At 46.4% G+C, this 12,570-nt stretch overlaps 1 protein-coding gene across 2 annotated transcripts in view; it reads left to right on the top strand.

The window, feature by feature from the left end:
- The first annotated feature begins 8,073 nt into the window (after positions 1–8,073).
- cdh13 (cadherin 13, H-cadherin (heart)) overlaps positions 8,074–12,570 on the top strand; it is a 568,028-nt gene continuing 563,531 nt past the window's right edge. For both annotated transcript variants that reach the window (XM_039017434.1, XM_039017433.1), the window contains exon 1: positions 8,074–8,255. In XM_039017434.1, coding sequence (XP_038873362.1) covers positions 8,187–8,255 — 69 coding nt within the window. In that variant the 5' untranslated portion in view covers positions 8,074–8,186. The remainder of the gene's footprint in view (positions 8,256–12,570) is intronic.

Raw genomic sequence — 12,570 nt, 5'->3', positions numbered from 1 at the left:
TGTCTAGAAAGTTTTTTTAATGTAAAGAAAGTATATTCTTCCTGGGGTTGTAAATGAACAGATTTTAATAAGATTTCATGTTGCTAAAATGCTGTCAGTTCCACTTTAACTTCGTGTTGTCCCTGCTGGTGCTACATGACTCCTTTTATGAGTCTGACAGCACCCTCAGTTGCCTCGCAGCGATACTTTACACACATCCCCAATTTTAGACGGGGAAAACATGTGAGACACTTAAAGAGATATGTGTGTTGTCCAGGAAGAGATGGAGGTAAGTAATAAAGAGGATGCAAGGTACAAGGTGTAATAAAGCATTCGATGTCAGACCAATTTGCTCCAACGGGCCTGCAAAAGGACAGGGCTCTCTCTCTTTCTGGCTGGCTCTGGTTCAGGCAGTATGTCACCCCTTCGCTCCCAAGGACCAAACTCTGGCCACAAAGGGCTGCTGATTCCAGGACAGGGTCCAGAATGGAGATGGGCAACTTCACCCCCACCTAGTGGTGAGATAGGAGAATAACACACAGGAGCGACCAACCCCATCCACCTTTACACACCATTGAGTCATCCAAATGAGATTTTGGATCCGGTCCAATTCATTGGAATGCTTTGATTTTGTAAGACGTTCCTCAGAGATGACACAGCATTCCCAGGCGGCTGATAAAGGTGTGAATATATGTTTCATCAGCACTGGAGCCTTGAGAGATGGTCTGTTTTCTGCATCTGATAGTAGCCTAATACACTGTAAATCAACCAAATCAGGCTCCTCAGTCCATGTGTCCTCTGTGTGTGCTTGTTTTTGTTCCAGATGATTCAACTAATTAATCTATATAATTGAGAATATGCATAGATGGTTTGATTCAACTCAGTTTAGTTTGGGTTCATTACAGAGGGAATCAGTATTCTCAGGGGTGGACACTGGACTGCACCTGCGGGCAGATTTCATTGGGCTAATTCAATATCCCTCAATCATTCACTGAGCTATCAATACCTGTCAATTATTCACGTTAACTTATAGGCCTGTTCTCAGAATGGTCAGAGAGAAAATCCTTGAATCAGGAATCATTGAATCATGTAAATGTGAATGGGTTAAAATGCCTGGTCAATTGGTCACATATTAGATAGATTTTGCTATAATTTTGCTATCCTTAAGCACCCGATGATAAGAAAATTAATTAAAGTTCCTGGATTTCCACAATAACTAAAACTCCATCAATCATGGTAAACCTACAGCACTCCATGATGATTTTCATAGTGTACCATTGACCTCTGCTTCTTTGAGGCAGAGTTGATACAGTAGAAGGATTATTACATCTCCTGGTCCACTCCCGGGTGCACTTTCTCTCTGCCCCAGGGTTTGTTCAAAGTAAATCTAGCCTCTGGTCCTGGCAGCAGTTCTTAACCTCTCCTCCTAACTTTACTCTCTCTGCTCCTTCTCCTTCCCTGCAGCTTGATGAGTCAAACCCAAGAGGACCATTACACATCTCCTCTTCTTCTACTGAGGTGGAGAGCCATGGCAGATGCCCTATGCTTCCAAGGGGGCCAAGAGGATTAAGGCAAGTAAGTACTGTATCTGCTCCATTCATCACCAATGAGTCCCAAAACTACACCCAGCCATTTCCAGCACAGTCCTCAACTAGACGCAAGTACCAGTGTTTTGTATGTAGAGACACTCACATTAGTAATAAACCCGGGACACAACACGGACAATCTCGTCATGAAAACAGACGATAAAATGAACCTTATTTGCATTCATTACTTTAGTTAATTGTGCTATTTGAATATTACACAGCCTGTTATTCAACATTATAAGTCAATTAATAAGTGACTGATGCATGTATTAGCCCAATCAAGGCCAAACTTATTTGGAGGCTGTCAAATTGAGTAAAGCCCTGAATGCCTTTTTCAGTATGCAGAGATTCCACTTTTGAATTGTAGACCCGCAAGCATGAAAATCAGACCGAAGTCTGAACATTTAACTAAAAACATTCAATTTCTGACATGTAATATATCAAAAGCAATTCAGGAATATGTCCCTAGATGTTGTTCTATTTGACATTTCAATTCTGATCCACCATTATGTCATACATTTAATGAACTATTACTGTATTTCCTATTTCTGCTCATTTATTGAATTCGATCACCAGAATTTATGGACCTGAAATAGAGCTGTCAGTGTTGATGTGCTGTATCCCCTCCTATTCTGTTGATAAACAAATATATCGCAAAAATTGTGCAACATTGTCTTGGAAAAGCAATTCCTCAGACCGTCACAACAATTCCCGGCCTCATTTTTCACATTCGGAGAGAAGAGTAAGGAAATTTGACTGCTTTCCTGAGCAGAAGGAATACAGGGAGCCTACCCAGCTGTGTGGCATGACCTTTTCCCTCCCATACTAACAATGGATATATGCACAAATTCTTTATCATCATAATATGCATCCTGTGTGTGTGGGGCTCTGAATTTTGTAACACTTATTTTTTTTTCATTATCTCTTGGTTCAAAGTTCATCTCATCTTTCTCTGCAGGAACATCCCTCAGCTTCATCCCTCTTCAGAGTTATTTGTCTGGCATAAGAAGCCTGAACGACACTTAGCATGAAGATTAACTTTGCACATTGACAGCTCTGCCACCTAAGAAGGAGAGATGGGCAGCAATAATAGACACCTGACCTTTGGGCCTAATATGGAAAAGTTTTATATTCACAAGGTAACCTTCACTGATGGGCGTGGACTTCTGCTCTCCTCATGATGCCTCCCCTGACATTCACTCAAACCAAACCCATGGCCATCATGCAGTACCAATACCTATAAGAGGTGCAAAAAAATCTCAACATTAAATTCTATTAAGCAGGTATTAACAAATCAACCATACAAATCATATACCATGTTATCTAACATTCTCGGGCACTATAACTGGCAGTGTCGTGCTTCAGTAGGATTTAGACAAGCCATTGGATCACCCTGAATAACAATCAAAAGGGTAATGTCTCTAAACAAGCATAATTGGTCTTGGACTGGCACCTCGAAGCACCATAGCTAATATCCTAACAGTCTATGTGGTTCTATATCTCTACAATCAGGATCACATCAGATACCTGTGGCTATGGGTTTCAGACAGTTTGTCACACGCTGACCATAGTTTGCTTTGTATGTTTATATGTTTTGTTTGGTCAGGGTGTGATCTGAGTGGGCATTCTATAATGTATGTCTAGTTTGTCTGTTTCTGTGTTTGGCCTGATATGGTTCTCAATCAGAGGCAGGTGTTAGTCGTTGTCTCTGATTGGGAACCTCATTTAGGTAGCCTGTTTTGTCATTGTGGGTTGTGGGTGATTGTCTATGTGTCGTGTTTGTGTCAGCACGATTGGTATTTAGCTTCACGGTTGTTTCTTTGTTGTTTTTGTAGTGTTCAGTTTTTTCCATTAAAATGACAAACACTTACCACGCTGCGTATTGGTCCTCCGATCCTTCTCGCTTCTCCTCGTCAGATGAGGAGGACGAAGACAGCCGTGACAGAATCACCCACCAAAAAAGGACCAAGCAGCGTGGTAACGGGCAGCAGCAGCAGCAGCGGCCGAAATCTCAGGACTCCTGGACATGGGAGGAGATTTTAAACGGAGAAGGACCCTGGGCACAGGCTGGGGAGCTGGAGGCAGCGAAAGCTGAGCGGCGGCGATATGAGGAGGCAGCAAGGCAGCGCGACAGGTACGAGAGGCAGCCCCCAAAAAATAAGCCAGGTAGCAGACCTGAGCTCACTCCTCGTGCTTATTATAAGCAGCGCGTTACTGGTCAGGCACCGTGTTATGCGGTTAAGCGCACGGTGTCGCCAGTACATGCCCATAGCCCGGTGCGCTATAGGGCAGCCCCCCGAAAGTGTCATGCGAGTGTGGGCATCCAGCCAGGGCGTATGGTGCCTGCTCAGCGTGTCTGGTCGCCGGTACGCCGTTTCGGTCCAGGGTATCCTGCGCCGGCTCTGCGTGCTGTGTCTCCAGGGCGCTGGGAGGGTGCAGTGCGTCCTATGCCTGCGCTCCGCTCGTGCCGGGCAAATGTGGGAGTGGAGCCTAAGGGAGAGGTGCGTGTAGTAGGCACTAGATCTCCAGTGCTTACCCACAGCCCGGTTCAACCTGTGCCTGCACTCTGGAGGGTCCGGGCTAGAGTAGTTATCCAGCCTGGGGGAGTGGTGCCAAGGCTGCGCACCAGAGCTCCAGTGCTCCCCCACAGCCCGGTCCTTCAGGTGCCTCCTCCTAACACCAAGCCTCCTGGAGGTCTCCCCAGCCTGGTGGGTCCTGTGGCAGCCCCACGCACCAGGCTGTCTCTCCGTCTCCTCCCTACAGGTGTGCCCGTCTGTCCAGCGCCGCCTGAGCCGCCCGTCTGTCCAGCGCCGCCTGAGCCGCCCGTCTGTCCAGCGCCGCCTGAGCCGCCCGTCTGTCCAGCGCCGCCTGAGCCGCCCGCCAGTCAGGAGCCGCCAGAGCCGCCCGCCAGTCAGGAGCCGCCAGAGCCGCCCGCCAGTCAGGAGCCGCCAGAGCCGCCCGCCAGTCAGGAGCCGCCAGAGCCGCCCGCCAGTCAGGAGCCGCCAGAGCCGCCCGCCAGTCAGGAGCTGCCCCTCAGTCCGGAGCTGCCCCTCAGTCCTGAGCTGCCCCTCAGTCCGGACCTGCCCCTCAGTCCGGAGCTGCCCCTCAGTCCAGTGGGGCCCTTCAAGAGGGTCGCCGCTCAGAGGACGCCAATGAAGTGGACTAAGACTATGGTGGAGTGGAGTCCACGTCCAGCGCCAGAGCCGCCACCGCGGACAGATGCCTCACCCAGACCCTCCCCTATAGGTTCAGGTTTTGCGGCCGGAGTCCGCACCTTGGGGGGGGTACTGTCACGCCCTGACCATAGTTTGCTTTGTATGTTTGTATGTTTTGTTTGGTCAGGGTGTGATCTGAGTGGGCATTCTATGTTGTATGTCTAGTTTGTCTGTTTCTGTGTTTGGCCTGATATGGTTCTCAATCAGAGGCAGGTGTTAGTCGTTGTCTCTGATTGGGAACCTCATTTAGGTAGCCTGTTTTGTCATTGTGGGTTGTGGGTGATTGTCTATGTGTCGTGTTTGTGTCAGCACGATTGGTATTTAGCTTCACGGTTGTTTCTTTGTTGTTTTTGTAGTGTTCAGTTTTTTCCATTAAAATGACGAACACCTACGACGCTGCGTATTGGTCCGCCGATCCTTCTCGCTTCTCCTCGTCAGATGAGGAGGCCGAAGACAGCCGTGACACAGTTCATCATTTCCTGAACTGAGGAGAAGAATAACAGAAAAAGTTTAACATGACAGACTGTGCTGAATAATTAAAGGAATGTGGGTGCTGACAGACATGTTGAGAATGTATCTCATAAAGCCTGTCCGGCTCTACTAATTACTTTCCTCTTCAGAAAGACAAAATAATTATTGTGTGCATTAATTGTGTATGTCTCTAAGCTATTACTGAAACATCCAGCCTTTGTTTAGCATGGTCATGATCAGCAGGTCAGGATATGACATATTAGCAAAAAATTATAATAAAATGGAACCCAGTTGGGGTCTCAACTTACTGTTGAGAGTTAGAATAGTAGAATACACAAGATCGCTCTGTACATATTAATTTGAGTTTTCAACAGTGACACAACTTTGGATTTAGTGCAGGGAGATATCTTACTGAAATAAGTTAAACACTCCAAACAGCCTACCCGACCGCTCAGTCGACCACGCGTCTGCATGGTCCTAAAGCCTCGTTTTGTTTCACATTCCAATGATAAAACTGGGGGAAATGGAATTTCGTCCCCAGTGAAAGTTGCAGCCCTGGTTTTTAAACCCGGTGCTGAGTTAATGTGTAGCGGCTAATTGTATAGCTAATAGGCTATCTGCTTGTAGATCGACTGAGGTGAATGAAGGTGCAGCAACCAATGTGGTAATGGGTGGTGTCACGGCCATCGTAGGGAGGAGACCAAGGCACAGCGTGGTATGAGTACATTCTCTAAATTTTAAGAATGAACACTGAACAAAACTAACAAAACAACAAAACGAACTGTGAAGCTATACAAAGAGTGCTAACAGGCAACTACACATAGACAAGAACCCATGAAACCAAAAGGGAAAATGGCAACCTAAATAGGATCCCCAATCAGAGACAACGATAAACAGCTGCCTCTGATTGGGAACCAATTCAGGCCACCATAGACCTACAATTACCTAGACTTACAAAAACCCCTAGATCTACAAAAACCCTAGACAAGACAAAACAAGCATACCCACCCTCGTCACACCCTGACCTAAACAAAATAATAAAGAAAACATAGATAACTAATGTCAGGGCGTGACAGTACCCCCCCCCCCCCCCCCCAAAGGTGCGGACTCCCGACCGCAAACCTGAACTTATAGGGGAGGGTCCGGGTGGGCATCTACCCTCGGTGGCGGCTCTGGTTCTGGATGCCGCCCCCCCTCTTTACACTGATCCCTCCGCCTTCGTAAATCCGGACCGCGGATCATCGCCGGAGGCTCTGGACCGCAGATCATCGCCGGAGGCTCTGGACCGCAGATCATTGCCGGAGGCCCCGGCCCGAAGACCCTCGCTGGAGACCCCGGGCTGGGAACCTTCGCTGGAGACTCCGGGCCGGGGACCGTCGCTGGAGGCCCCGGACCGGGGACCGTCGCTGTAGACCCCGGACTGGGGACCGTCGCTGGAGACCCCGGGCTGGGGACCGTCGCTGGAGACACCGGGCTGGGGACCGTCGCTGGAGACCCCGGGCTGGGGACCGTCGCTGGAGACCCCGGGCTAGGGACTGTCGCTGGAGCGACAGGGGACTTACAAAAAACTTCTAGATCTACAAAAACCCTAGACAAGACAACACAAGCATACCCACCCTTGTCACACCCTGACCTAACCAAAATAATAAAGAAAACATAGATAACTAATGTCAGGGCGTGACAGGTGGGGTCATTTTTGCTTGTTTTTGCTGTTCTCCATTTTAACGTTTTTAAATTGTATAGAAACGCAGTAAATGAGCTTCAACTTTCTTAAAATGTCTTAGATGCGGGATACAGGAAATGCTGCACTGCATAGTGCCAGATCAGAGAAGGAGACCAGACCACATCATAGTACAGCAACTCACTCACTACTTCCCCCGATAACATCTGAGTGAGTGAGAGAGAGAGAGAGAGAGAGAGAGAGAGAGAGAGAGAGAGAGAGAGAGAGAGAGAGAAATACAGAAATACAGAGATGGAGAGCAGGTGAGAGAGAGATTCGCTTGCTACTATGGATAGGGAATTCTTATTTACCCAACGCACCTGCATATCAGAAGAGAACAAGTGCCATAGCATAGGGCCACAGGCTATAAGACCCATCAAATCCTATTCTTTTTTCTAGCCTAGAGGTAAAGAACACATTCTGTGTTTAGAAGTCATATTTTTTTCAGAACTTAAATGTGTTCGATTTACCAAAGTGAGGTCACAGCAACCATCCGTTTCTCTGGGTCTCCCGGTGAATAGCGTTGAGAGGCAGTATTTTCCACCCAAACGCTACTCTCCGCTGCCACGATTTCATCTCGCGCCCTCGGAAAAAAAACATGCCCCGGGGCTCAAGGCGCGCAGACTGAGGGAATAAAATGCCACTTCTGACGGGCTGTCAAACTCCCACATATTTCCAAATGAACTAGACTACATTCTAGTGAGATGATGAAGCCAGCGCTTCTTCAATAACGTCGTTTCACGAAACAGTGCATGTCTACACATTTAATGTTAATATATTGGCTATGTTCTCGATCTTTCATTTTACATTACTGATATCTCGCAATAATGAGACATACATCTGCTCATCTGATATGCAGGCATATCATTATTTACAAATCGAAAAAAATATATCAAAGGGTGAGGGCATCTACTAGTTGAATATTCAAACACATATGAATGTGTGTCAGTCCATGTAAATTGTCTATAGATAATACAAATCAAACCCAATACTTTTTCAGATTGATACAGATGCGTTATTCCGGCTGGTATAAAAAAAATCCCCCTATAAATCTATTGGTTGTGGTCTCGGCGGCGCCTCTATCCAATGCTTTGCTCATGAGGCTGCAGTTCTATTTGGGAAGTTGGCAGCTCGCGACAAGCTCTTTACTCTCACGCTCGCAGTTCGACTCTGGAATTATGAGCAGAGCTGGTCAAACCTGTACCTTGTTTTGAAATGTATTCCCAGAGAATTGAGACCATGGAGATTGGCATCCGTATCCTCATTGTGTTCCTCGTCTCACAGGTAAGCAGGATCGTTTTATGTGGAAATGCATAGCTCCCTCCCGCATTTGTTCATCAATGATTTATATTCCAGTCTTTAACATGCACTTAACTAACTGCAAGGGGGTAATGCTTATTTGCATTGCATAGCCACCGATATTGCATGCTTGTCTACATAGATTGAATGAAACCTAAATATAAAATAAACTACATTAAGCCAATATCATTTCAGAACGGTGAAACGTACAGTAACTTAATAGCACGAAATATATGATTGGGAAGCAGTCAAGGAATAATACTGCCAATGATTTACATGTAGCATTTGCGGCACCTAGTCGTTTTGGGGAGTGGGTGTCGAGTTTGGCATTAATCTGCAGTGGTCAGACACTCGGTTTAGAGATGCCGTTCACATTTAGCCGTCCATTAAGGACATTGGGGTAATGTGTGGAGCTATGTGCAAATCACGGCCGAACATTTGTCTCCAGCCACATCTATATTCCGCTCAGCTACAAAGTTGAGCGTTCTTTGGCTCTGTCTGTGTTCATGTGGGTGAACGAACGGTGTGAGGGGAGGATTCACATGGCAGGCAGCTCTTGAGCTCTCTGAGAGTATAACTGAAGCAGTCAGTGTCTAACTTGAATAATAAGACCAGGGTGGCATTGGACGCTAGGAATGCAATTTAGATGCATCTTCTTGTATATATTTTCCCTCTTCGTTTACCTTTGACAGCCGCCTCTAATGTAGGCTATACTTGCTCAGATAGCTCGCTGCCAATCTTATCTGGCATTCCTTTGGAGAGACTGATAACTTGGAGCAGATGCCTCCGTCAATCACACTTTGCTCTATTTAAGTGCTGAAGGGCAACATAGCTGAATAATGACACAGCAAAATCAGCCTAGTAGGCGACCAATTTTCTAAGCCTTGGTAGTTTGTAGGCTACTGTTGCTCATCATTGCAGAATGAAGTCGCAATGACAATATGAAACACGGGGACATTTTACAAAGTGTTCACTCAACAGGTGCTGTCAATGGCCTTGTTTGAGACCTGGATTCCTAGTAGGCAGCATCAAAGGTGACCGCTGTCCGGTGAACACCCAGTTGTCTCTCTCCGTCAAAGGGCAAGGTGCAAGCAGTGACAGGCGCAGAATTAATGGCGAGCTTTTCTTCCGAATTTTGACCATCACGATTGGTAGCTTTACTTTTCATATTTATTAGTGTTGATAGATGACATGGTTATTATTGTGTGTTGGAGCCCAGATGTTAGTTACTCAACTTTTGCTATGAGTAGCTGCATTCTCAGGTTACCAAACAGACTCAGTATTGTACTGCTGCTAAACTTGCACAGCGTTTATGCTGTCATTTCTGGCTAAAATGACAGAAATAAACATACATTGTTAGATTAAAAAATAGAGTTAATCGGGTGCTGGCTGCTCAGCCCAGCCTCACATTCAATTCGAAATCTGCTGAAATACATTTTGTACATATATGCGCGAATTGAATGTGAGACTGTGCTGGGCTGCTACATGTAAATGAAGGAGAAATAAAAGTTCATTCCTGCTGCATCTGGAGAGAATGTGTCCCAGACTGTTACTGCCAGAGTTGTCTGGCTCTCTGTTGGCCCAAATGCCAGATCAACACAACTTACATTCAAGTTCTTATAGCTGTAACTTATGCCTCTACCATGTCCTGTTACCCCATGTGTAATATCCCATGTTAATCTGTCTATAACACACTGAATACAGGCCAATATCAGTATATTACTGTACACTCTGTGTGTGATCAAGTGAACCACTGTTATTTATAGCAAGCAGCCCAGGTAGGGCGCCAAGTTTGCCTCCAGAATAAGCTGCTGCTGTGCCCCGCATAAATCCCTGTATTTGAAATGAAACGCTAAGCAGTTGAGAGCCTCAGCGATGATTCAGAATAAGAACACCACAGCCGGGAGGTGCAGGTGCCAAATATTTCTCTATCTCCCTCTCTGCCTTTCTCCCTGTCTCTGGCTCTCCTTTTCTCCCTTCCTTTTTACCTCTGCTTCTCCGAAGCAGTCTTGTGGACCTGGAGACTGTTTATTTTATAGACTTATCTAAGTATTTCCTCCAAAGGCTCAGCACAGTGCACTGTGCAAGTGGTTTTAGGGAATGAAAAGGGAAAGATCAAGGGCAAGAAAGTGATGTGCCTCTCTTCTTTAAGATGACTGCATACCGGCAGTAGTTATTTTCTTCTCCGCTAGCACCTGAGAGTCAGTCAGTGAGCTCAGCCGGGAAGATAGATTTGTTGCTCTGGACGTTTATGGGTCTGGTGGTCAACAGACTGTTAAAGTCCCCTCTAAGCCGCCCTGCAGTGTGAGTGTGACAGGGGGGTGTTGGCAGGGTCCTTTAAGGTCATGGAGTCCAGGGGAATGTTAAAATGACTGTTCAAGGGGGAATGGGAGAGCGAGCGTTACCTTGGTGCCTGAAAACAGACAGACAGGAGTGCCCACCTCAGTGACCCTCCTCTCCTCTGCCCACGGCTCACTCCACTGATCCAGCAGTATCAAAGAGAAGGGACACAGCCATGGCCGCATGTCAACTACATTTATTACTGCAGCAGCAGGTGCAGGGACAGGGGACTACACACACACTCCACTGCCTGCCCTTGGCCAGTTAGACACACAAACACACACAAACACACACATAAACACAAAGACACATACGCTCATATCACTGCCAAAATTCAAAATGCACACAAGCAAATGTTATTTGCTGAGAATATAAATCTTAGCCCTACTGAGGCGAGTGCTCAGCGGTAGAAAACATCTCTGTTTTAGTGATCTTATCAAGCTTAGCTAAGCCAAAAAGTATAAACTCATCCCTCCCTTCCCCACACACACAATTCCCAGCCATGCCCTCAATTAACCCTTTAGCCTACTTTTACATTGAACCTTACATTTTGGGAGACTTTTTGGATACAGAGTAGGCTAAACCACATTCCTTCCAACATTCTGTATCTGGTGTTTGGTCTTTTGAGGAGCTTTGTATTTCCTAGTGTTAATTATGTCTGGTGAAGGATCACAATAAGGCCAATGAGGGAAGCCAGTCATTAGTGCTGATGGCTATCACATTCTCTCTCTCTCTCTCTCTCTCTCTCTCTCTCTCTCTCTCTCTCTCTCTCTCTCTCTCTCTCTCTCTCTCTCTCAACCTTGTGAGGGGTGCAGCACTCCACCCAAGGTCAGCTATGGACCTGATGATTCTCCTAATTGCAGATCTCTCACCCGCAGATCTATTTGTGGGACTGGGTTACAGATGAACACCAAAACAGCCTGTTATCACGTCATCAGCCCTGACACAGGTCAGGTGGCTTGACCCCAGCATCCTCCTACATGTCACGGATGAGCTGCGTGTCCAGTAGTAATGAGTGATTATGGAGACATTAGCTGTTGGAGGGTTGAAAGTCTTGCTCCCCAGCGGTGTAATGAAGGAAAGGTATCAAAGGAGAGAGCCAACCCTGTGATGTTAGAGACGTTGGAGAGCTCTTAAGAGTTTATTTGGGTGTAGCTGTTATTGATGGCAGCCATACTGGAGTAAAAGCTTCCTGGAAATGATGATGCTGAAGGAAATGCACCTGCGTGAATGCACGCACACGCACACACACACACACACACACACACGCACGCACGCACGCACGCACGCACGCACGCACGCACGCTGTCTTAATGGAAGACTAAGCGAAGCAGGGAGCGAGCAGATCTCCAGTGCTCTCTCCCCTGATGATTGTGGTTCAGCGGTTCACTTTAATGGACTGTAAGGTCTTAACTCTGTTCACGGAGGGTCTGACCTTGTGGGAAAGTGAACCATCCATATCTTCTCTGCCTGGAGCAAAGCAATTTAGCTCTCATGGAATGGAGGGGTAGAGGACTGCAAGGTAGGACTGGAGGGGGATGTTTTCCCAGCCAGGAAACTCTGATAATTAGAGGAAATACTGTATGTCCCCACACAGAGAGCTCCCCATTTGAATGTATCCAGGTTTAATATCGGCCTGCTGTAGCCTAATTATACAAAATGCCAATGGATATAAATTCAATAAATGTGACAACTGAAAAGGTTTCTGTCATGGGAAAATGAAATAATGGCTTATTTGTGTGCCTGTGTTAGTGTAGAGAGAGAAAGAGAACCTTGTCAACTGGCAGACAGTGTTTCGCTGTATTTATGTTATGAGCACACACATTCACAATCACACACACACACACACGTTTTGTTCTTCTATCCTAGTGGGGACCAAAAATTAACTTCCATAGAAAATCCTATTTTCCCTAACCCTAACCTTAACCCAAACCCTAAACCTAACTCCTAACCCTAACCG

This window comes from Salvelinus namaycush, chromosome 21 (assembly GCF_016432855.1).
Source record: "Salvelinus namaycush isolate Seneca chromosome 21, SaNama_1.0, whole genome shotgun sequence".
Taxonomy (NCBI): domain Eukaryota; kingdom Metazoa; phylum Chordata; class Actinopteri; order Salmoniformes; family Salmonidae; genus Salvelinus; species Salvelinus namaycush.
This window is presented reverse-complemented; position numbering and strand designations above follow the sequence as displayed.